Source organism: Lepisosteus oculatus, chromosome 4 (assembly GCF_040954835.1).
Source record: "Lepisosteus oculatus isolate fLepOcu1 chromosome 4, fLepOcu1.hap2, whole genome shotgun sequence".
Taxonomy (NCBI): domain Eukaryota; kingdom Metazoa; phylum Chordata; class Actinopteri; order Semionotiformes; family Lepisosteidae; genus Lepisosteus; species Lepisosteus oculatus.
In genome coordinates, this window is record NC_090699.1 from 45,382,300 (window position 1) to 45,406,736 (window position 24,437).

General features: G+C 41.1%; 2 protein-coding genes across 8 annotated transcripts in view; both read left to right on the forward strand.

Annotated features, from left to right (window-relative positions):
• The window catches only part of LOC107077411 (SMC5-SMC6 complex localization factor protein 2), a 28,987-nt gene extending 8,150 nt beyond the window's left edge, over positions 1-20,837 (forward strand). Inside the window, exons 3-23 of one of the 5 annotated variants that reach the window (XM_069189271.1) lie at positions 508-686; positions 1,235-1,485; positions 1,826-2,220; positions 4,333-4,485; positions 4,822-4,876; positions 5,441-6,543; positions 7,610-7,689; positions 7,932-8,045; positions 8,533-8,700; positions 10,005-10,107; positions 10,881-10,968; positions 11,237-11,378; positions 11,821-11,914; positions 12,775-12,951; positions 13,830-13,924; positions 14,297-14,384; positions 14,619-14,756; positions 15,518-15,595; positions 16,016-16,102; positions 16,313-16,381; positions 17,967-20,837. In XM_069189271.1, the coding sequence (XP_069045372.1) occupies positions 1,374-1,485; positions 1,826-2,220; positions 4,333-4,485; positions 4,822-4,876; positions 5,441-6,543; positions 7,610-7,689; positions 7,932-8,045; positions 8,533-8,700; positions 10,005-10,107; positions 10,881-10,968; positions 11,237-11,378; positions 11,821-11,914; positions 12,775-12,951; positions 13,830-13,924; positions 14,297-14,384; positions 14,619-14,756; positions 15,518-15,595; positions 16,016-16,102; positions 16,313-16,381; positions 17,967-18,155 (3,528 nt within the window). In that variant the 5' untranslated portion in view covers positions 508-686; positions 1,235-1,373 and the 3' untranslated portion in view covers positions 18,156-20,837. The remainder of the gene's footprint in view (positions 1-507; positions 687-1,234; positions 1,486-1,825; positions 2,221-4,332; positions 4,486-4,821; positions 4,877-5,440; positions 6,544-7,609; positions 7,690-7,931; positions 8,046-8,532; positions 8,701-10,004; positions 10,108-10,880; positions 10,969-11,236; positions 11,379-11,820; positions 11,915-12,774; positions 12,952-13,829; positions 13,925-14,296; positions 14,385-14,618; positions 14,757-15,517; positions 15,596-16,015; positions 16,103-16,312; positions 16,382-17,966) is intronic. The other 4 variants (XM_069189274.1, XM_069189273.1, XM_069189272.1 and 1 more) reach the window with 4 other exon arrangements.
• A 1,535-nt stretch (positions 20,838-22,372) lies between these two features.
• Positions 22,373-24,437, forward strand: part of sema4gb (sema domain, immunoglobulin domain (Ig), transmembrane domain (TM) and short cytoplasmic domain, (semaphorin) 4Gb) — a 75,046-nt gene continuing 72,981 nt past the window's right edge. For 2 of the 3 annotated variants that reach the window (XM_006630905.3, XM_015347840.2), the window contains exon 1: positions 23,049-23,217. The gene's annotated coding sequence lies outside the window, so the exon portion shown is untranslated. Of the gene's footprint in view, positions 22,516-23,048; positions 23,218-24,437 lie in introns of those variants that run through there. The other variant, XM_015347838.2, reaches the window with a different exon arrangement.

Here is a 24,437-nt window from a genome sequence, read left to right on the forward strand (position 1 = left end):
TAGTATATCGGGCAAAAAGATCATTTTTTAAATCATTTTTATGTCCAGTGTGGTCAGAGGAGCCTGCAAGCTCGGTTTGAGGGTAGTATCCTGCTGGAGCAGGGAGCTGGCAGCCACGTGCAGACCGCTGGGCAGCAGCCTTGAGGGTGCTTTCAAGCTGTAGCCCCATGACATCTTGAAAATGGATGTAGTAGCCTTGAAACCCAGTATAAAAACTAAGAAGGAAGTCAGAGGCAGACTATAAACACTTGACTTCCACAGATGTGGCAACACGCAGGGGAGGTGTGACATTGTGTGGTGCAGAGGCCCCGCACTGCAGAACCTCAGAGATACAAACACCGCAGTCTCAGGCCTGGGAGGAGTGACAGTGACAGGAGAATAAACCTAAGGAAGTAACTTGTTATGCAAGCGTGAATGTGTTATTATAGTTTAATACAGCACTCTTTTGTTTTTAGCAGGTCATTTTACAATAGTAAAACTCTTTGTTCTTTCATCTTCCGTTTGCAGCAGACATTGCAATGGGTAGATTTTGTTTTTTCACGGATAATGGAACAGTAACAAAATATCTGAATGACGGCAGGTTTCACTTAAACAGACAAGCTCGGGAGGCATCTTTAAAAACTGAATATTCATTGTAAGTAAAGTTTACACAATGAATGGAAAGTTGAGCATAAGTACTTGACAAGGTAAGGAACTTCCATCCACATACTACAGTTAAAATAAGATGGTAAATGTATGCATTCCAAAATTATGAAGTTTTTTGGCCTGTATGAATGAGTTTATCAATTTTCAGTCATAAGGATTTATGAAAGGACATCCCATTTACTATTTTGTAGTTTTAAACAATTCAGAGTTACAGACCTTCTTCATTTCCAGGTTTTTGCAGCTCTGCAGTTCTGCTATATTTGTGTTTTTAGATTGAAAAAAACACAAGGATTGGACATTCCTGTGTTATTGAATATGTTCTGAGCAACCTAACCCTCTGTAAGCTGTATTTTCATACATTTATACCTTGAGTTCTCTTGTTAGAGTCAATTAGACTCAAAATTGCTATAATTGTTGCTCAGAAAGATCTTGATGGTTACAGTGTTGGTAAAATGTCTTCATCCTGGTGTTAGAAGGCAAAAAGTAAACTTCAGCATACAGGTCTGAAGAGCTTACTTAGGCACATAGAAGAGGTGCAGTCCTGTTTATTCATTTCTCTCTCTAACAGCACTTCCCTTTTTTGTTTTAGAGCTAGCGGTGAGCTGTAGGAATCAACATGCTTTCATGTTAAAGTCTAATGAGCAACCTAGACTGATTCATGCCAGACTGGAACTGGTAGATCTCTTGCATGACGTGCCGACCAGAACCCCCACTCTCACTTTACACAGATGACCCACCAGGAGCAAGAGGGTTGCCTCACCATCCAAGACAGTGGCACTCCCCCAAAAATAAAAACGATGACTGACCTCAGTCGCCTCCGAAAATACCTCTCCACCGTGGGTGAGACACAGTACATACACATTATAGCAGTACAGCTGCCTCAAATCACACTAACACCACAAAGTACCCTCTGCTGCAGCTCTTATCTCAGATTATTCTTCTGGCTCCTTTTGCCTTTCTATAGAAGCTTGCATATTGTTTCTATGCTGAAACAACTTTGTGATATTTTGTTTTTTTCCCCTTTTTGTTCTTCTTGGCTTTTTGTTTTGGTTTAGCAGATCATAATTCATGGATCCCTCTTACCAACCTTTTTGTTTTCTCACTGTTGTGTAATTGTTTGCGGGTGATTATAGAGTGTGCTTAGTTTCTGACTGTTTGGCTGTGTTTTGTGGCCCTACAGTGAAAGATCTCATCCCGCTTGGTACTCCCCGGCGCCCGAGCAGTGATGCCAAAGCGGATATCTACACCAGACCAGGCATCCGGCCCTCTGATCCCCCTATGAAACCCAGACCAAGTGACACTCTCCCAAGGCAGAGTGTGCCCACCAGAAGCCCGGTCACAGAGCAGTTCAGTAGAACTACACTTCAGGATGATACACCGCCAAGCTGTGGGTCCACAGGAAGACATGCCAAAGTCCCCAGCGTGGTTGTGAAAAAGGTCCATCTTCCTACTTCATATTCGTCGTTCAAAGTTGGAGAGAATGACAAGATCACCCCCTTCTCCCCGAAGGCAGAGCCGTCTGTCCACAGGAATGGCCATTGTGGTGGCATGAATGGAGAGCAGATGATCATCCAGGTAATGTGTTGAGCCCCTGGTCTCCAACAATGCAAAGATGCTGCATGTTAGAAGTCAGCAGTGTATCTTCCCTGTTTGTAGTCGGAAATATGCATGTTGGGTGCAGATGTGATTCTGAATATGTGCAGCATTGTCCGAAATCTAAAATATGTGTTCTGAGATACAGATGCAGACATCTACATTGTGTGTCAAAACTCACTTTTTTTAATGTGGCTGGTTTCACAGAAATTGTCAGTAAAGAATGGATTTCACAGAGTGACTATAAAACAAAATCAAAACAGAAATTGGTAATATTGCCATAAAAATATATATTATACATAGTGGTTTCAAAACAAGTATTTAAAAGCAAATAAACATGTAAAAATAAAAAAGGACAGATTAAAATGAACATTTTGAGTGGCAATCTGAATGACTGTGTCATGTACTGTAAATTTGATTTAAAAATAGTGCCTTGTTCCCAATGTATTGAAGCCACATTGTTAAAATTAATTTAAAATAACTTTTTTAACATTCAGATTTCTAAGTTTTTGTCTTTTTACAGTCCAAGGCATTTTCCCTGTGTGAGAAACACCTTTCTCGATGAATTTCTGTTTTTTCAGATGTGAAATTTCCCGCCTGTTGTTCCCAGATATGCTCCCTGCTGTACTGTCCATCAATTAGAAACTACCCTTCTCTTCCTGATAGCCCTTGCTATTCTGCTGGCTTTTTATACCCAGTTCATTCCAAGCAATGCTTTGTAGACATGTGATGAATTTTAATAAAAATGTGCTTCTCAGTTTAATATCTGATATGTCCCCAGCACAAACGCATGAGTTTAAAAGCTATAGAAAACTCTTTTAGATGGTTAAACACTTTTTATGTATGAAAAATGGGTTCTATTTCTTATTGCTTCTCCTTACTGCTAGGGCACAAGTGTTTTCTCGCAGGGATTCATTTTTATTTTTTCTCTCTTTCTCTAGCTGTGGTTCAGAAATTCCTTTTGAAGATGATACAATTCCTTTTTTATTTTAAAAGAGTCATTTTAAAATGAAACACAAAGTATCATAGCATGTAGTTTTTATTTGCATGTGAACCAAGTACATGGACAAGAAAATTAAGTTTCCCCAATGTGTCACAAATGCGAATATCCACTGTTCAATAGTGTACATCAACTTCAGTATGTGTCATTCTTGCAAACTGTCTTAATCTATATGCTATTACAGTCTTTACACTAGTTTTGCAAACGATCATTAAAATTAATTTTAATTAAAATATTTTGAGTGGTGAATACTGTACCAACAGCAAATTGCAATATTAACAATTAAATATTGTGATCTTAATTTGGTGCAGACTTTTATAGTACCTGACAAAGTAATTCAAATCACTACTCAGACCTTTTCCTCTTGCCTCTTTTTTTCGTGTTTGCTTGCTTTTAAATACAATATTTTTAAAGATACTATGTATAATTGTATAATAAAAAATACTAAATTAGCCATTTCCTAAATATTTGTTTAAATACAATTACTAATACTTCTGGACACTGTAATTAAAAAATGATAATTCTATTGTTGTTGCACAGTATTGTGACAACTCATTTTGTAATGTAAGTAATGTTGTAACATCAGATCTCAACAATGTAATCACTGGATTTCATGAAATAGTTTTTTACTAATAAAGTATGCATACATTATGATTAGTGCAGCAAAGCACTAATGGTTTAATATATATTTTATATTGTGCAGTTTTAGAGAGTAGCGTAGTCTTGAATAAGCCGTAACGCGCAGCTGTCCAGGTCACCATGGTGACACCTTGCTCATTTTAGATGGCTGCATCTGTATGCGGTGTTCTGTTAGTTAATACCCAGAACATCAGCCTGCCTGCTAGTCTTCAATGACAGGCCTAGTAATTGATGACAACTTTCTGTTGGGTTGGAGTCAGAAGCCTTCTTAAAAACCAGGGATTCTGGTTAGAAGTTTTGTTTCCCTCTTGGACTAAAATAACCTTTTTATTTGTGGAAGAAAGTTTCCCTCGTTGCTGCGGGCAGATAATATTGGCTGTCTGAGATAGAGGCCCACTGGCACTCTCCTCTCGTGTCCTTGACTGCTGATCAGTCCTTCAAAACTGTTGTGCCAGGTGGGACCCGAGCGAAGGAGCCCCAGTAGCACCGTCTTGGACGAGTACCACAGAGAAAGGAAGGAGAGGTGGAGGCTGAAGAGGTATCACCAGTCAACGGCCAGCCCTGGGTCGCCTCACCGCTGGGTCAGTCAGCATGAGTTCTTCTCTTCTGTAAGCAATCTAAGGAGCAAATTCATGCATTTCCTTTAGCCAAATGTGGATGAAGACTTTTCCAGTGATTAAAACCTGCAGGTTCAGGTTCCAAGTGAAGAGATTGTTCTGTAGTGTTTTTCTCCTTACGTTGTTGGCAATCAAGTGTTTCCCTTCTTGTTGTGTGATGCTTGTGATTCATGTTGATGCTTAAGGAAGAAGTGTTTTATAGGCTTAAGGATTGATTTGTGATGTACTTTGTAGGTGAACTTTTGGCTTTTAGATCTTATTTGACCTTGATGTTTTGTGTGTTGTATGGTACACATACTGATAGAAATCTTGATTTTCCCCCTCCAGGAAAATGGGTCGTTAGAACACAAGAGATTATCTTCTGTTTCTAGCAAATCTCCAGGTGAGTATAAAAGAGCCTCTGTGCTGTTGGTGCTAGAATAATACATATTGCTGTCAGATTGTCTTTATAAATATCTCTAGGCTTGGTTCTCTTACAACAGTTGTATTCTGCATTGATTCCCTGGCTTTCACTATAGTGTTTTGTGGTGATTTGGTAGCTTGTCCAAGATCCTCAAATTTCATATCCAAGATGTCACATTTTATTGTATGTCACTTCTGTGTATGAAGTAATTTATTCTGATTGCCATTGGACTTTCAAATGCAGAGAAAGCTTGTTAAAGGATAAGGTGCAGGCTGATTTCACAAATGAGGTTACAAAGGAATATACAATTGCACAAGCTTTGGCACCCGGTGATTTAATTTACTAGAACATCTTTATTTGCGCTCTCCGGTATGTATAAGCATTCATTAAACATATAAGTGCTGTTAATTGGTATCTTAAATTGAGGCTTAAATAAATGTTCTTTTTTAGATACAGATCAGTTGTAGAATTTGTTTTTGGTAATTATTTAAGAACTAGTTGTCACATTACTTTTTTTTTTTTACTTTTTTTATTCACCTTCAGATGGCAGTTCAGCTCTGTCTCCGAAGACTGCAGAGACTTTGCCGTGTGTAAATAAGCTGCCTACAAAGAACATCAAGAAACGTCTGTTCTGTTCTCCCTCCCCTGACCGTCACTCCCTGCCCTCAGTGGAGACATTTCATGGGAAGAGGAAGAGAGACCTGGTCTCGGATGCCGACGGCAGGGAGGGAAAGAAGCCTTGTCTCTCAGAATCTAGCAGAGGAGGCAGCGATGTGACCAAATCCAATAACTTGAGGCCGGATTTTGCCAAGACAGTGACGCCTTCCCACAGAGCTGCTGGCAGGCCAGCCCCTGTGGCGAAGTGTGCCAGCTGGGAGAATGAGCACTCTTCTGCCCGCTCCCTGCCCAGTGCGAGAGAGAGTCACGGGATTAACAGGGAGATGAAGGAGAACCATAGATCCCTTTCTGATGCCCTGAAACGAAAAGCAAAACCTATCGACCATAAAGAGTTGAAAACTGTTTTGTTGCGTCGGATGGCTAAAGTGAGCAAAGGGGGATCGAGCCCTTCTTCCAGAGAGGAGGGCCCCAGGCGGCATTCAAATGTAGGCACTGGAGAACGCGCTGTCACACAGGGGACCAGCTCCCGGCTGTCTCTCTCCAGCCCCGAGCACTGCCATGGTAATAACGACAGAGTAAAAGGGTCTTTGGGCGAGACTTTGCACAAGGGTTTGTTGCTTTCTCCCTCTGCCCTAAAGTCAGGACAGAGCCCTCCACCTCTGACCCAGCACTGCCATTCACCAGATCCTGAGCAGGACTCTCCTGGTGGCAATTCCAGTTCTTCTCCAGGAAAAAGCAATGGTAGTACTTTAGAGACTGAGGATCCTTCCACGACGCCACGCCCCCTTTCTGCCAGCACGGAGCACCAGGGCGGCCAAGGGAGAGGCTCCGAGGATAGGGCTTCTTTGGAAGAGTGGTGGGAAAGCATGGACATGAGTGTGAGCACCTGCCTGCCCAGCAGTGATAGCGAGAGTGAGGATGAGGGCCTGTTGTCTCTGGAGGAGCTCCTGGCCAGGAGCACCCGGCCCCCGGCCACACCAGAGAAGAGCTCCTACTCCGAGCCAAGCACGCCTGTGTCCTCTGCACCGGTAAGCACAGATCTCTTCACAGAAATGGTGATGATGGGCCTGTTCTTGCAAAGGCAGAAGAGATGGGAGGGGTTGGGAAAGGGATTATAACTTGCTTTAATGTGTGTCTAGGCATTCTTGGTAAACATTTTCCTCAGTGTCTGCACGGTCACCTGTTTGCCTGTTATCACCTACTCTGTCCTTTCTTCTCCTGAGCTCTATATTCTTGCCATCTTACTCTCTCACACGCTTGCAAAAGGCTCGGCAGCCAAAACAATGAGCTATGAGGCAGCACTGCTGATGACTTCCTACAACAGTGTAAATTAGACGTTGTGTTCAATATGCAGGTTTACACTAGTAACGTGGCGCTGTAATTTGGAAAATGTGCTCAACCATGACTGAACCATAATATTTATGTATTTTCAGTGTCACTGAACCGCATTATAGTCCTCTGTTTTTAGCAGACTGCTAATGCAGACGTGAGAGGGGATGGGGGTCCATCCACTGGAGCATGTATTTCCACCAGTCAGGCTGCCCTCCCATTAACCTTTGGTTTGTTTTTGGTTCCTTAGATGTGTGCTGGGAAATTAAAACTCCTTTACACTGTTGTGGGTGAATCAGTCCTTTGACATCACTTTTGGATGTTGTGTATTTTCAAAGGCTAATGTTTTAGCAAATTACATACATTACTTTGAAACAAACAATTTCTGAAAAATTGAACTTTCTGAAAAATCGAATAGTTTTGCACACTAGTTTCCAGCTTTCACTATTTCATAATTAATTCATAATTCCTCTGGGTGATGGGTGAGAAGTTAGGCTTTTGTTGTTCCTGGTATCAGACAAAGTTTGAAGCAGCCTGCACCCGATTAATCAGATTTTATCCCTGGTGTTAACTATGTCCTAGTGGGTTCAGTCCCAATAATACGAAAGGGAGAGGGCCAAAGTTAACATACTGGAGATGGGATGAGAGAACTGTTTTAGGTTCGTTCTTGTGTGTTGCATTGAAAGGTCAAGGAAATGAGGAGAGCAGTGTTTGTTCTCTCTCTCGTCTTCCCTACCTCACTCACATTTATTCTTTTGACTTCAGGACCTGCTGGCCAACACCCGACCGTTAAGTTACAAAAACAGCCTGGAGCGCCTGCTGAAGGAAAAAGAGCAAGACCAGAGGTGAGCTGGCTTTCTGTTTCAGCGCTTGCTGGCGTTTGGTCATTCTGGTGACTTGAGCTAGGAACCCTGATATGAGTGCAGTTAACAAGGTATTAGCACAAGACCACATGTCAAGCTATGGAAAAAGGACTATTACCCAGGATTCTCCCGGCTTTTGCCGCTCTCTGGTTTCTTGCGTCATGCACAGTTGCATTTTTGACCTTCCTTCCCTCAACGGGCTGATCGTGTCTGATTTTTCCCAGGGTGAAGGACATTGAGATGAAATTAATACTGTCCTGCAAGGAGGACATCCTGAAGCTGACAGAGGAGGTAGAGAGTGGTGCTGACGAAGAGGAGAGTATATTGCAAGAGCACAGGTAACCGACACATTTTGCTTACACCAGTTTTTAGCACTGTTCTGTAAAGGTGTTCAGACCAATTATGTATCCGGTATAATAACCACCTTAAAGCTTTCATACCTGAAATTCATTGCCAGTGAATTTATTTGATAGATAATTTGATAATTTGTATTTGATAGCCCACCTAGTGTGGAGTTGACAGTTGTCAATGAGCTCAGTCTGCCACTGCAGCCACAGAGAGGAGGAGTAGTGTACAAGCACTCCTTTCAGAGCTGTTTGTCTTTGGACTAGCTGTGATGGGTACTTTATCAGTTCAGAGTGCCAGAAGGAGTGTGAGGCCTGATGGGAGGAATTGTGTGTCTTTCATGTGCATGACTGCAAGCTACCTTTCAGCTTTTCAGCATGGCCAGATAAACAATATTAGCCATTTGGGGTCTGTCTTATTTCATGATTGTGCCCCCTCTCTCAAACGGAGTGTGAAAGTGTCTTTTATTCTTGACTATAGGGATTTTGTCCAGAAGTTTTCCATTATTCCCAACGCCATTCCCGATCTGCATCCAGGAGAGGAGATCTTCACGCTGTCAAATTTCGGGAAGCTCTTCAACCAGCACAGCCTGGACCTCAGGAAATGTGGAGTGATTCTGCAGAATGACACCCAGAAAATCTTTATGCAGTAAGACAAACAGCATGAATACTGCCTTTTTTCTAAAATGTTAATATACTTTTATGTACATTCGGGCTATGTCAAATTAAAGAAGGGTAGGCACTTGTTTTAAAATAAGAAAACGTGTTGATGCTGGGTGTGCTTAGATCAATATATCTGTTTCCATCCCTGTAGTGTCAAACAAATGACAAAGTTCAGGTGTCTGTGAAGCAGAAGTCTCTTTATTCATATGCATATGGAAGCTTGCAACCAACAGACTTAAAAAATAAGTTGCTGAAGATGGTCCTTTATACCTTAAAACACAAAGAGTTACTATGACACATTCTAAACAAATGATAAGACAGCAACACCTGCCAATTAATTATGTCTAAGTTGCAGACTAGACAACAGTTAGTTCTTTTCAAGTTCTGGGCGTACAGCCAGCATACCAAATACATGCCCTTATCTTACTGACCAAGGCCAGGCAGCATCTTTATATACATTTGAGCACAAAACCTATGTCAAGCAACTAAACTGCATAGTTTGCAAAAAACATACAAAAACATGAAAATTATATTATTATCCAACTTCCTGGGCATCTCTCTTATCTCTTCATTCTTCATCCCCAATTGTAATCAGGTGTTTCTTCACTGGTCTTGTGTGTTACTCACATCTACTGTAGACAATGGCTTCTTGCCTTTGCTTTGCTTCATGTGATCCTTGTTCCAGTGCACTGAACCAGTTTGAAGTTAAGGAACAGAAATTCCTTCAATTAGCACCTGAAAGAGATGTGCAGTCCATGTCTCCAGATCTCTTTAATAATCTTAATTATCTTATAGTACTTTTCATGACACACAATCTCCATGGCAGTTTGCAATAAAATGAAATACAACATGAATATGCGATTTTATACTACAAAAGAAACAGAATTAAAAGATCTGTAAATGCAATTATTTTGGCCAGATTTAAATATGCTGATTGACTGGTAAGATCTGATATGAACTGGGAGATCCTTCCAGAGCCTTGCAGCACCAGTACAGAAAGTGTGCCACACAAATAAAAACCTTGTACCTTTAGTGTAGTTCTCTGATGGATACAGTCAGAAACAAGAGGAGGACTTCCCATGTGGTAGTAGCTAATTGAACCAAGATTCTTGTCTAGCCATTTCTTGAAAGAAACCAGGCTATCAGCTTCAACAACATGGCTGGGTAGTCTGTTCCATATTCCCACAGAGTCAGATAGGCTCGGTTGTCAGTCAGAAATCTAAACTGGGAGTAGGCTCGCTATAGCACTAGCTCTTCCCTCACCACAGTGCTCCTGTTGTTGTTCTTCAGAGTCGGGCCTGATGAGCAGACCTTCCTCATCAGCCTGGGCCTGTTGTCAACGGCCTACCACACTGTGCCCTGCCACCCCACCATGTCTAGATGGCTGTTCAAGGTAAGTCTAGCTGACCGGTATTACAATCAAAGGGATGGCGTGTAGGACAGATCATAAGTAAAATTACAAACCAAGGGAGGACATTTGACTTGACAGCAGCATTGCCACCTTGTAGCCTGGTCTCTGGAGTGAAGCAAGGCTGGGTCTGGTCTCTACTAAGGACTTTGTACCTAAAATGTGCAAAAGAAGATGTCACTAATTTTTTTTCTATATCACCATTATACCAGAATATCCTCATACAACAAATTATTTTGTCGTTATTTTGTATGAACTCTTTTTATTCACCTTTCTTCCAATTTTAAAAGTTCTAGTTATCATTATGTGTTCACAGATAATGGTCAAGACTTGTTGAATAGAAGACGAAGCACTGGAAGAAATAAACAATCAATTGAAACTAAATAACATAACAGGATGTGGGCGTGTGAAAAAGCTGAAAGAGTAATATAGAAAAGATTTGGTTTGTCTTGTGACCTGGGGATGAATTGAGAGGTCTAAAGGAGAAGACTGGTTTGTCTTGAGATGCTGCTGGTGTGTAGTTTGAGAAGACCAGTTTTTAATTAAATTTACTTGTTTAAAGTCTTGAAATTACTCCTTAAATAAATTGTTTGCATATCAAATTATCTCCTTGGAATGACACTAAAAGGCATTTATTCCGTCTTCAGTGTCTTGGAAGACTCTCAGGGGCTCTCCTGTACTTGTGGGGCATTTCCACATTTCTTACATATGTCATGTTTTGACTTTATATTTGTCCTGTGTTAAATGTTTACACACAGATGATGTCTGTCCATCCAGACAGGAGGATTTCTACACAGATCCTTTGTGGGATGAAGGACATAGCTGTTCATGCTGCTTGTCAGATAGGTATGTCTGTAACTGCAAAACAAAGAGAACATTGCTTTGGACTTGTCTGTTGTGATTAGTTTGTTCATGATTATCGGATAAGACTGTTTGATGAAATTCTTTCTTCAGCACCGACCCACCTATCAGTGACACTGTTAAAAGTGAATATGCAGAAATGGCTTTATTTTTAATTTTCATGCTTGGTAAGATCCAGATAAAAGATAATGGAGTAGAGACGATTTTTTTCCACAAACATTGATTGTGGAATTTGTTTAATTTTGGATGTTAGTGGAAAGGAAAAGCCGAAGGTTCCTAGTCTGGACACCCTCCATTCAGGACGTGCTGATGGTCTTCCTCAACATGGGAGCCTCCTTCGCCAGTCTCTTCCCCCTGGAGACCCTGCAGCCCAACTTCTCTGAGGGGGACCTTATGTGAGTACCGGGCTGAGTACCAAGTGACAGGGCTTCTACAGAGCTACTGAAAACAAGTATCTGAATTTCCTGCAATTTGATTTTAGTTTAGGCAAAATTGATTAACTAATTGTTTAACCCTTGAGTTTTTGCTGTTGATCCATTCCAGTGAACAACTGACCAGACCAGTGATCTCTTTGATTTGGTCACACGAGTGTAGGTTTGTAAAGGAAGGTTAACAGCAGTTTTCAAGTGTGGGAAATTTCACAAAAATGTAAAATACATTTAAAAGGATTTTAAATTGCTTATCCTATTGTGTAACAATAGTGTAGCAGATTTTGCTTTAATTCTGCCCACTGGTAATGAAATAGATATCAAAAGCCCTAATGTGTGTTGCATCTCTTCATTAAAATATCCCATGCAGTCAGTCTGATTGAAGGTTTTTATGTCTCCTGTGCACCAGACCTGAGGTGAAAACCAGGACAAAAGATTTGGCAAATGGCAAGGAACACTGTCTGAACTTCTTTCCAGAGCACAACTTTGTTAATGTAATCAAGGTGAGCTTCTACAATGCCAGTGAAGAGCTTCTCTGGAGTGCAGGTTGAGCCCCACAGATCAGACATCACAAATTCAAGCTGAGACTGGGATTGGCCAGGTGGTAGCAGAGCTGTTTGCTAAAAACAGCATGTAGTGTATTCTCTCACAGCTGAATCCCTCCTTCTTTTGATGCTGACTGCAGTAGAGCATTGGGGCTCACAGTGTGCAGACTTGCACAGATAAGTCTGTGGTTTGTGGGAAAGCTGGCACTGCCCTCATTGTGCTTTGCAGAGTTGTTCTTGTAGAGCCACGTTGAGGTGAGATGAGATGTATGTTGTTGTGTGATACCAAAACCAGAGTACCTGGTGATGACCTACATTAGCGATGGGAGAACATACCATTAGTTGGCCAGTCCTTAATTAAACCCAAGAGTTAGACTTAATTAAACCCGTGACCCAAGAGTTGTGACCTAAGGGCTAGCCTCTACACCACCATGCTAACAACTTGTTTTAATCTCAGACTGCTTTTATTCATGTTTCTCTTTATGTTCTTATTGTTTTGATTGTGTTCTTCTACAAGAGAGGTCTCTGTGCAGAACATTTCTAAAATCAGAGAAACCTCAGGTGAAAGTTCTTGAGTAAAAATACATTTTGAAGCTCTTTGTTTTGGATTACCCATCACTCTAGGTAGTACACACCTATGTTAGGCAAAGAGGGTAGTCTGCTGAATTGGACTGATGCTTTGTCATCACTGTAATTCTGTGATAATGAAATTCACACTCAATCCACAGCACATGTACAATAGCATACAGCTTAGTATAGGTAGTAGCATTCTAGGGAACTTTCCAGACAGGGTTTGACAGTGTCTCTTTGTGTTTCAGTACCTGGTGGTGTGCACATCGCTGTGCCCTAAGGCCTACAGTGACCGGGAGCTGCTGCTGCTACTGTCTGTAGTGTGTAGGGTGAGCCTGGAGAAACAGCTCTGCCTGCTCCCCGTGAAGAACGTGAGCTGTCTACTGCACTACCTGCTCAAGAACATGAGGGACTGGGACACTCAGGCAAGTCTCCTGCTCCGCCCCGAGACAGGGGAGCTCACTCTGATGCTCTTGCCTCAGGCCTGCAAGTCAAACAGTTCCAGAAATTCACTTTGCATGGGTTTTAAGTGCTGCAGGATTTTGGATGTTAACCAATAGCAGGTGCTTTATCTTTTATTAGTTTAATTGTGTAGAAAAGTCATGAAGTTAATTTTGTTTTTACTTGTTTGCGTTCTCAAACAATATTAAAGAACCTGCAGCTCAATCTTGGATCAGATGTTTGAGCTCTGGGAATCTATGTAGGGAACATACTCTTAAGATGCAGGAATACAGAAAATCTTAATCTTCATTCACTGCAGCTATTGTAGAGGCAGCTTAACTACCTTTCACCCCTCAAGCCTCACTTGGAGCCATGCCTACCCAGCAAGCTACCTGCAACTCTGATCATTTTATAGCTTGTTGGAGCTACTGCATCATGATATTTGCAGAGTGAAGGTTTTATTTCTTAAGGTGGGTAAGGGATTGAGACCCACATCTTCCTTTCTCTCCAAACTGACCTCTCACCCACTCTGGCAAATATCTTGACTGCAGGAATGCTCGATCCTGCTGTCTCTGGGCATCATGGTGCCCCTTCACTCTTTCTTTGGCCAGTATTAAGATGTGTCATATAGTTTAATTTGACCTTCTTTTTCTAGCACTTCATCATTTTGCCTCTGTCCATGTTGCTTTTGTCCATCTTTTGGACCTTACGATGCAAGGCAAACGTGTCTTCTTAACGTAGGTAACTGCTTTAATGAAACCTTCAATGAATGTGTCATGATAACAGACACACAGCAAGTTGAAAATGAGATTTAACATGTATGAACTTCAGTTTTCTTGACCCATTGCTTTTTTTTTTCCAGTTACCTCAGGTTTGTCTGACTGTGACTGACCTAGCGCACCACCACCACAACCTGCGCAGGCTGGTCCATATTCTGCCTGATAGTAGGCGTGGCAAGTAAGTAACAGAAGTGGGTGGAAGAACACTGTGCAAAAAATAACTTAAATCTTGTGCAGCTGTTCCTTGGTTGAACAACAACACAGTGCAGTATGGTGGTTAAGAAGCACAATTACAATGCAATGTGTGTCACCAGCAAAATAGAAAAAGTAGAAGGTGAGTACAATCATTAATCTAGGGACATACAGCAGTACAAAAAGAAGCTCAGAGTAGAGTAGTTAGATCAGGTGGCAGGGCTGGTTATATCAGTCTGTAGGTTGTCTGAGAGTATTTACAGGTGCAGGTGTGAACAAATAAAATAATTAGTAATTATTTTATTTAAAGAGTATTTAAAATATAATAAGCTAATATGTATATTCTCTTATTTTACAGGCTACTCAGGAAGCATTTAAGCCTATCTGTCATCTCTAAGATTTTGAACAACAGATGCACATACGAGCCCAAAAATGCCGAGCTACAGGTGTGTGGAATATTCTCTGTACCTTCACATAAGCAGTTTATTTAGGCACTTGGCAGATCACAGGATTACATTCTTTAATCTGGACAGATAGAAAGGATGCTGCTAATTGTTGTGCCACTCAGGAAGTGAGAGGAGTGCTGTGGCGTGCTCTGAGCTGTGAACTTGCAGCTGCCTGCACACCTGGCACAGTGATGGGCGATGTGCTTGGTGCTGACACCTCTTATACTTTTTCAGCTGTCAGAGCTGCGCCCTTTCTTGTCCCGGATGAAGCCCTCATCTTTGTCCAGAAACATTGCAGCCGAGAAGAGGAGGGAGGCTGTGGGGGAGGGGGACCAGGTTGAGGCCGAGAGCTCAGCAGGCATTGACCAGCAGGTGAGGAGGATATCCGGATAAGTCTTTGCCTGTGGGCAAGAGGGGGCTCCAAAGGAGTCAGGACTTAGTTTGTACAAAGGACCTGTGTACTTTTTTATGATACTGTAGTTATTTTACAATCACTCTCTACAGTTTTCACATCTTACTTCACTAAAGTCTGCAGTCATGACACTTTGAAGTAGCAATTAATACTTGTTTCCTATGCAACATACTCCATGTATTCTAAACAAAAGAAAGAAGTGAATAATATGCAAGAAAAGTGGGAAAAGTCACAATTTTTCTTGTGCCAAAAAGTTTAGTTACACAAAATTACCTAAACTGGCCACACGGTTAAGTGGCTTCTGCGTGCAATAATAGAGGTTTACATGGTTTCAGAATAAATACATTTGAAGGTGTCTGTGAAGTTTCGTGGTCAGTGAATTTCAATAACGACTGAATCATAAATAGTAAAGAGGTTTCAAAGTAAGTTGTGATTGTAAAGCATAGATCTGGAAAAGGGTACAAAAATTATCAGCCTCTTAGTATCCTTTTGAGTGCAGTATACAGTAGACTATAGTCTTCAAGAAGTGGAAAGTATGCACAGTTTTGTTTTGATGACACATAAGAATCCGTTTACATGGCAGTGTTTTGTGGAAAAAAACAAACGTTACGTTGTAGAGTTCTAATTTTCTAGTGACAGGTTTTTAATTCTTTCTGGATTGCTTATATCAGTAGCTAAAGAGTGTACTGCCAAGTGCTAACTTTGTGTTTGCTGCTTCTAGGCCTATTACCTCTGCAGCAGCCTGCTGGCCTTAACAAATGAAGTGTCTAATTATGATTCCATTCCTCCTGAACAGAGGGTGAGTGTCTTGGTGGTTGAAGGTTTGATTTACTTTGATCTGTAGTCTACTAAGAAATTTATTTTCCTAATAAAAGTCAACCAGTTTTAGAATCATTCACATTTTAATGTAATCCTCCATCAACTGTTTCCATTTGGTAGATTTAAGTAATTTTAGTGAAATTGAGCACTGAAGGAAAGTTTCTGCAGGGGAGGACTTGAAAAAAGTAAGTGCACCTGACAGAGAGGGTCCTTTAAAATATAATCTTTTTTTATGTACCGTTTATTAATTTAATCCAGATTTTGTCAAATGTTGAAAGAGTGATTTTTCAACACATTATTTTAACTGGCTCATCCTCTCGTAATGACTGGAATGGTAAGACAATTTCTGTCAACACAAATTGGTTTAAGGTATAATAATATTTCAATTCTTGCCTTTCAGGATCAGCTGCGGATCCTGTCCGCTGAACTGGACAAACACATCAAGTGTGATATCAGGGAGAGTGATAAGCTCCTGTACAGGAGCAAGGTTGGTACAATGTCTGTGATTTTTTAGCTTTGAAGTGTGTTTAGTGTGTTAAGGTCGCTGTCTTTGGGGATATCAAAGCTGTGCCATGTGTTGTCCTGGAGGGTCTGTGGACAGGTGTGGATGGGAGTGCTGCCCTTCTTGTTGCAGGTTGAGCAGCGGTAAGGTCACGTAAGGTAGTAATGTTCATGTCGGAAATGTCTTCTCTTGCAGGTAAAGGACTTTGTTGCTCGGATCTACACAAGGTGGCAAGTTCTCCTTCAGAAATCCAGACCTCAGCAGGTATTGACTTCTGACTACTCCATATTGGGATTTCAATGTTCAGTGCAGTTGCTCAAATGCCTGGTTTCTACATACATTTTGTGCTCTGAAAAGTGTTGTGGTAGAGAGCTTCCAGCATACTGCCATATTAAAATCAGCTCACATATAATACAGGGCATTCGGTTCTTCAGGAAAGGACCATGTGTTTTCTTTTGCTCATACAACTTGTTAGCAATATCTCGCATTTTTCTTTAAGTTTTAATGTGTAGAAGACTGGGAAACATTTTTGGGATTTTTTTTTCCATATTAATATTTTTCAATGTGCACCACCCACTCTGAGAGGTTGGGGACAATATGCCAGTCCTTGTTTTGAAGTTGCTGCAGCTGAAGGCTGTTGTACAGTGCCCCTTGTGACTATTCCAGTCTTCAGTTGTCCTTGGGCTGTTCTGGGCACTCGCTGTTTAAGATTCCCCAAAAGAAAAAGAGTATAGAATATAGAGACCGTGACTAACCACATGACTGGTTTGCCTAGGTTGTTTATAAAATCTCTTGGCATTTGCTGTTCCAACAGCACCCACTCCACACTTGTCAGAACTGCTGTGTGAGCCTGATAAAATGGTCTGTCTTTTCCTGAAGACCTCATATATATGTGATAAATACCAAGGAGACAATTAAACAGACACAGTTAAAGCGTGGACTTGGACTTGGACCATGGATGCTCATGCACAAGCCTGACCTTTTATACCACAGACTATGAAGTGTTGAGAGTGATGTGGATGTTTGCGCTGTGTATAACTGGAGGGAGCTCTCATTCTGTGTAGCAGGGCTCTCTAGATCATCCTCCGACTGGACAACAGGAATCCTGCCACTATAGGAACTGAGTTAAACTGTTCTTCTAGGTGTTGTGCTCAGGTCCTGAACACAGGCTCTTCTGATGCTCATCCTTGGACATCTTAACTGACATTGTTTTTGTACATGACAAAGTCATTGTATATTCAGGGTTTTTAAAAGCTGATTTTCAGAGTGTTATTTAACTCAAAGTACAGATGTTATACAGAGCCCTATAATTAAACCAGCTAAAGTAGTGGCTGGATGGAGAGAATGCAAGGCGATCCTGTGATCTTCCAGGAATTGGTTGACATTGTCACTCTTTGGTGCTGTAGAAACTCCCTGACTTGGTTCTTAATTTCACCTGTTGTTTTACTGCTGACAATAGGTCCATCCTCAGATCTAGTTCTCCATGTAGGAGTCGAATCTTTCTCTTTAGTAATACAACAATCTGCTGAGAGGAGACTCACAAAGAGAAATAGGATGCGCTGTTACTGTAGCTCCGCACACAGTCAATTTTGAGTTGGCACTTCTGCGATGGAAATGCATCTGAATTTTCAGTGTTAAGTGTGTAAAAAAGGTCACTGTGAAACAGGAGGCGAGAGCCAACTACAGTCAATATATGGTGATAGTATTGCTCCTTGGGCAAAAATATAAAACCTCGAGCAACTGACACCTGCGGAAGATATTTTTTTATGAAATGAGGGGGGGTTGAAAACGTATGGGAAAGAAAAGGATGTGTCTTGCTGCTGTCACTCAGTTCCTGTGCCTGCTCTAGGGCAAGCTGTATGACTACTGGGAGCCTCCACCAGAGGATGCCGTGCCACACAGTATCGAGGAAGAGGAAGAGCAGAAAGAGCTGCTCACCACAAAAGACTCACCGCAGATGGGACTGGAGGAAGCTGGTGCAAGCCCTGTGGAGGTCGAGAGGTCTCTTCCCTCATGCGGACTTGATCATTTCTTCTAAGTAATTACCTTCTGAACAGGGGCGACACAGTTGAACACTTGTTTTAAAATCTTAAGGGCTCTGACAGACTGGTGCCTTAACACATGTTGGACTCTCACCACCATTCCGTCTTCTTAGCAGCTCTGTGTTTTGTACCCTTTGTCATGTAAACTTCATTTACTCTTCACTTTCAGGTGTTGAGGGCATAATGTCCTGCACAGGCACTGCATGGCTTCAGGCATCTGTGTGGTGCCAGCAGCCTCAGTGTCGAGTTGGGTGTTTGCTTGGGACAGGTCCCACACATCACTCAAATTAGAATCCAAATCCGGCAGTGCTCAATAGCTATTGTTTTTTTCTACTCTCAAATTTTAGAACATGTATTGTCAAAACTAAAGCCTATACATATACAGCACTATACAGAGCTATGACAATATTCAAAATTTTAACTTATAGCCAGGGATGTATTTGGTTCTACTTTTTGGTGAACCAGGTGCTTGCCTCATTCCTGAAAATCTGCTTGTTCAGTCCCATCTGATTGCCAGCTGGATAGCTACTGAGAAACATGCACATTTACTTTTTTATGCTGTCATGAACTTTCATCATAATATATTGTATATGTAAAACAGGGAAAATTGCACATTTATCTTTCCCATATTATGGACCAATGCAATAGATTTATAAATTAACAATGAATAGTCAGGACTGCTCTCCTGCCTCTCTGATCTTCTAAGTGTCACAGCCACTTATTTTTGTAAGCTTTTAGTTTAACTTAATTTGTGTTGATTTATTTCACTTTGCTGGCCTCCCCTGCAGTGTAGTGATGCCAACATAGTGTAGATAGTAATTATTCAAGACCCACCAGACACGTTCAAGAGTTAACAAGACTAGGCAATATCTAGAGCTAATACTAGTTAAACTAGCATTCAGTTATCATAAGCATTTATTTTGTAAGCCGAAAATATTGAACTCTTTATAGTTGACTCTTTCTGTTTTTTATATATTTTCATTTATTTTTGTCTTATAGTCTATGCTAAATGCAACCAACATTGTAGTCTTTGAGATTGTGAATATCCATGGATATAAATGTGTCTTAGAGCACTGAACTGTTACTTTCAGGATGTTGGAGTTCTCTCTGAACGCTGTTTCCTGAAAGCTGAATTGATGCTTTAGAGGCCTGGTGAGAAAATCAAGATGTGTAACTAGCCTTTAGGTGTTTGTAGTGTGCGTGAGAAGCACCTGGTCTGTGTTGTTCTCAACAGAGGTACCAGGAAAGCTCCCTGATGGGAGGAACACACAACGTCAGATTCCTAACAAGTACATCGATTAAGGTTTTTACTTTTTGTCTAGAGCAGAAAACTAGTCTGTATTTTCCAATAAGCTGTGAATCTTTTATAGTGTGGGCATAATATTAATTTAAAGGATAACAGTCCTATGAAATACATTGGAAAGAGTTTCAAAGCCTTAATATTATGATCAAATAATAGGATTGAGGAAATTTAACACATCAAAGGTCGCTAAATTGACATTATATTACACTGACATTGCATTCCTATATCAATAGTATGAATGCCAAGCTGGCAGGGTGCAGGATAGCTTCCTCACTGCAGGGGTATCGGACAAAGTCTTGTTTTCTCTCCGTGCAGCACAGATCTGTTTGAGCGCCTCTTCTGTTTTATGTCCCTTTTTTTAGAATGAGTCCCAGTTGGTACAAGGACTATGGGCTGCTTTTGTGTACATTTTGAACCACTGCACTTTGAATCTTTAAATTGTTCCATTTTTTAAAAAAAAAGCTTTATTTTAGCCCCAAAGTGTGACGAGAGTTGTAGCACACTTTAAGCCATGCTGCTGTTATTTACTGCATATTTTTTATTTATGTGTGTATATTTGGCTATACCAGAAATCTTTAAACTCTTCTACCTTGAAAAGTTAGAAATGTTTTTTAAAGTTTTTCTAAATGTTTTGGTGTGTCCTAAGTAGTGGATGGAGAGGTTCTATCTAGATAATACTTTTGATAAATGAGAGTTAGTACTTATTTTTATGTTCTGTAATAGTTACATCCTATGTGTCTCAAATTCTTGGAATCTGCAAAGAGGTGGGGGGAGGGTGGCATTCATTCCCCCACATCAGGAACGAAGGTTATTTTCCTAAAGAGAACTCAAACACAGCCCCTGTTGAGGGAAGTATATTGACTTCGTTTTTTGAATGTATTCACTGCAATGTTTGACTTTTTTTTGTTAAGCACACAATGGTCATCTGCCTTTTTTGACCCCACTAATACCTTCAATATCTGTCTCTGAACTGCATAGATGTAAGTAAACACCTGACTTCCACTGCAAGAGTCTTGTCCTTTCAGAGCTTTTTTCCTGCCTAGTTTTCAAGCAAAGACAATAGCAATGCACTACGCCTCAATGCAAACTGAATGTAAACTGAATTGTTAAACATATTTATTTGACAGAGCATCACTGGCAATATCTCATCAGCCTTGTGTCCTCATGTAGTAGCACCTGCATTGTCATTGTTGTATGTGGAAATGGGGCCTATGTTTGAATTGTTAAGTTAAGCAAGATTCTACTTTTGTCAGGACAATAGTTCCTATAATGTATAATGTCTTTAAATGGAAAAGTTTTTGGATTTCCCTATATTTATGCAGCCTTTTGGGTTTGTTTTTTTTACAAGGTATGGAATTAAAAGTTTCACAATGTCTGTTCTGCTTATTTCTAATCAGTGATGCATTGTCAGCAAATTCCTTATTAAGGGGTTTGAAAAAAGACCAAGAAGGTTGTCTGCAAGGAGCCCCAAAGCAATCGCTGTTCAAACTCAGTTGCTCTGTTAGCCAGCAGGTGGCAGTAAAATACCAGTTCAAAGTTTGAAGTCCTTGCCACATGGCTCTTAACATTCAACGGATCCATTCATATAACATTCATTTATTTATATAACAAAATACCATCTCTGTTTCTTAAAATGCTTTATGAGATCAGAAATGGGTATGAGTATAATCTAAGACATTTTAAAAAGTTTAAAGTTGCTTCAAGGTTGTGGATGATCAACTGGCCTCTATTCAATCTTGCAAGGCAGCACTTTTAAATCACGAATGAATACTAATCCTTTTGACAAGATTTTAATTCTGTTTTATTAGTATTTCAGTATTCTTTCAAAGGAGTTCAGGTTTCCAATGTTATTTCATTGTTAATTTGTACAGTGTGTTGAGATGGTTCTTCAGAAAGAGTGAATTTGAGTGTGATGTGCCCCCTTGACTGATCCCTGACCTTTATAGGTCAAATACAGTCTGGAGTCACAGCTGAAGATGGGCTTTCTGCTGCTGTTTTAGTAGGTCTGGTCTTATTCACTGACCCTGCTGTATGTGAAACACATGGGAGCTGGAATCCCATTCACCCATCATTGAACTGCTTTCTCTAATTCAGGGTCTTGGGGCAGCTGGAGCCTATCCTGGCAAGCAACAGGGTACACCACGACAGCCAAGAACTGCAGTTGACAAATATTGCACTACAGGTGGCTAGGTCTGGTCCTTGAATGCCCTAACTATATTGTTAGTAGTTTTTGGAAACAATTTACTGTATAAGCATGTTCAATGTCAATTTAATTACTGTAATTTAGAGGTAATTCAGAAAGAATACATACTTACTGCTGGATCAGGGCTGCCCATTCCTTATCTCATTGGTTAAATTGCTTAATTGATCCCAAAATGTGCACTAGTTATGAGGCAATTGAAACTAATGTCTAAGGTGACCTATAAAACCTAGATTGTGATTCTGTGGGACCAACACTGGCCAAGCCTGCTTCAGGACTCCTGCTATCGTCTCCTGTATTCATACTTCAGGACTCCTCCTGTCTTCTCCTCTATTCCTGCTTCAGGTCCTCTGCTGTCCTCTCCTCTATTCCTGCTTCAGGTCCTCTGCTGTCCTCTCCTCTATTCCTGCTTCAGGTCCTCTGCTGTCCTCTCCTCTATTCCTGCTTCAGGTCCTCTGCTGTCTTCTCCTCTATTCCTGCTTCAGGCATGATGGCTGTTGTCGGGGTGTTTTGTACAGCGGCAAGAACTTTTTGTGTGACCTACCTACAATCTTAGCAGGTCAAAATCTTAATCTTAAAACTTAGCTTTTGACATTAGAAGGAGTAGTGTTATTTGCTGTAAGATTGATTTCTGGTCAATCTCTAGCCTTCAGCAGTCTGCTGATAAGATGAGGCAACGCTATGGAGTCGAACTGGGCAGGTTTCCTCTGCCAGGACTTTACCCCGCACCTTGGTAGGTCGCGAGCTATTTGGGCATTGCGACAACGTGCCAGCTCACTACCATGCTCTTTAAGTCGTTTTGTTTTTCTGTTTGGCCTCAAGACATTCTTCACAAACGAGTCGCCTTCTTCATGTAAGTACAGCAATATTAATTTGCCCGGGTTTTATTTTGGACAGTGGTATCAAACCGTATCAGAAATCTGTTACCATTTTTACCTATAGTAGTAATGTCGATTCCCTGTCGCATTTTGCGTTTACTTGCGAGATCAGCTTTATTTTTCTAAACACCGTTCACAGTTCACACTGGCTTAACAGCACACTTTTTATTTTTGTTTTTTAAAGGTTAAGCGGTGATTACACGCGCTAAAGATCTTCATTATATGTAACAGGTGAGGTAGTGAGGGCTATCAATTTTTTTATCACCTTGACCGATATTATACTCAGGTTTTCACTTTTCTGTCTTTAATCGATGTCTTCCTCAAGTGTGGAAAATAACAGATAAACTGCATATAACACAGCAGAACTGACCATATTGCGTCAAGAGACTTCTCTTTGCGCACCGTCGTGCTGGAGAGGACAGGGGTCAAAACTAGCCTTGTTGTGCCCCAGCGACAGGAATAAATATTAACGAGCAGAGGCGTGTCTTCAGACACCTGGGGGCGCCGGTCCTGGACTGCTGAGCTGAAGCGAGTCTCGCTCGCTTGCAGGTCCAGTGCTCCGCTGTTGTGCTACACCGGGGTTTTGAAAGAAGCGTCACACAGGAACCGAAGGAGCAAGAAAACCCGTCTCTGGTTTCGTCCAGTGACACTTTTCGCTCTGCGCCAATAATAAACAGGTAAGCCCCCAAGTTTACGACGTCTTTAATTTTTAAATCCTTGTACAATTCGTTTTAATTAAACCTGCGGTGTGCCGCGTAGCGAAAAGCTTGCTATAGCAACCATATGGGGAATAGCTACTCCGCCGATTACAGAACAAAACAAGCCGTTTATTCTATCTGCATTTGAAGGTCAATGTATATGTTTATTTTATATATGGAATACCTATAAAAATCCATCATATTTTTGATACACAGATTTTAACTTGGACATCGAGTGCATTTATCGTCAGTATGTATTTTGTGTAGCGTCTTTTCAATGCAGAGTTGAAGCGTGGAGTCCTGTTAGAAAAATCATGCAAACACGTCGATTTGCCATAGATAAAAATCACGAAATGCTTCATATACGAAACTTGCTTGCGATACCGGAGCTGCGCGAGTGCGGTGGGACTGGAGCATCGCGTGCACGTGCCCGTATTAATTGTGCTCCCAGGCTGTGCTCAATGTGCCCGTGTCCCGCAGCCCAGGTTAAGGAAGTGATCCCAGTGACGGGCGCCTAGTGCAGTATTCAGTCACTTACATCCGCACCCGTTGATACAATAGGTATATTTTCATGAAGCGATGTAATTAAAGTACTGTACTCGGCTTAAGGGTACAGCTGTGCCTCACCAGAGATTTAAACCCACTTCCCTCTGGTCAAGAGCCCCGGGGCCCCTAGTCACTCCTCCTAACTCGGGGTGTTGGACGGGATGGCTTGAATTGAAACAATGACTGCTTACTCAGCTGAGTTTTTCTTGCTTTACTTCCTTTGATTTCGGGAGACTCAGACCACTTGTATCCACACTTCAATCACCACGTGAATCTGGATTTTAGAGTAGATCTGTTCATTGCAGGGTAGATTAGATACATAAAGTTAGTTATCCTTTGTGTGCTTTTTTTTAAATAAATGAGATGCACCGTTTTTTATGTCGGCACTGCTGCTTGTAAGCTTTTTCTCTCTCAGCCTCTGTAAAAAAAAATTGGAGACATTTCAGTGTTCTATCGGGGATCAGTCTAGCTTTTGCTGAATCCATTGTCCTTTTCTGTCTGTTTTGTTACAGTGTTGCCTAACTTGTTTGTGCAGAAATATCCAGGAGCGTCCTTTTCTGTAGCTGTTAGTATATAACACATTTGTGTTTTGGTTTGCGTTCACGTTTCTGAAGCGAACTGTACTCTGTTTTCCGAATGGATTGAGCTGAGAC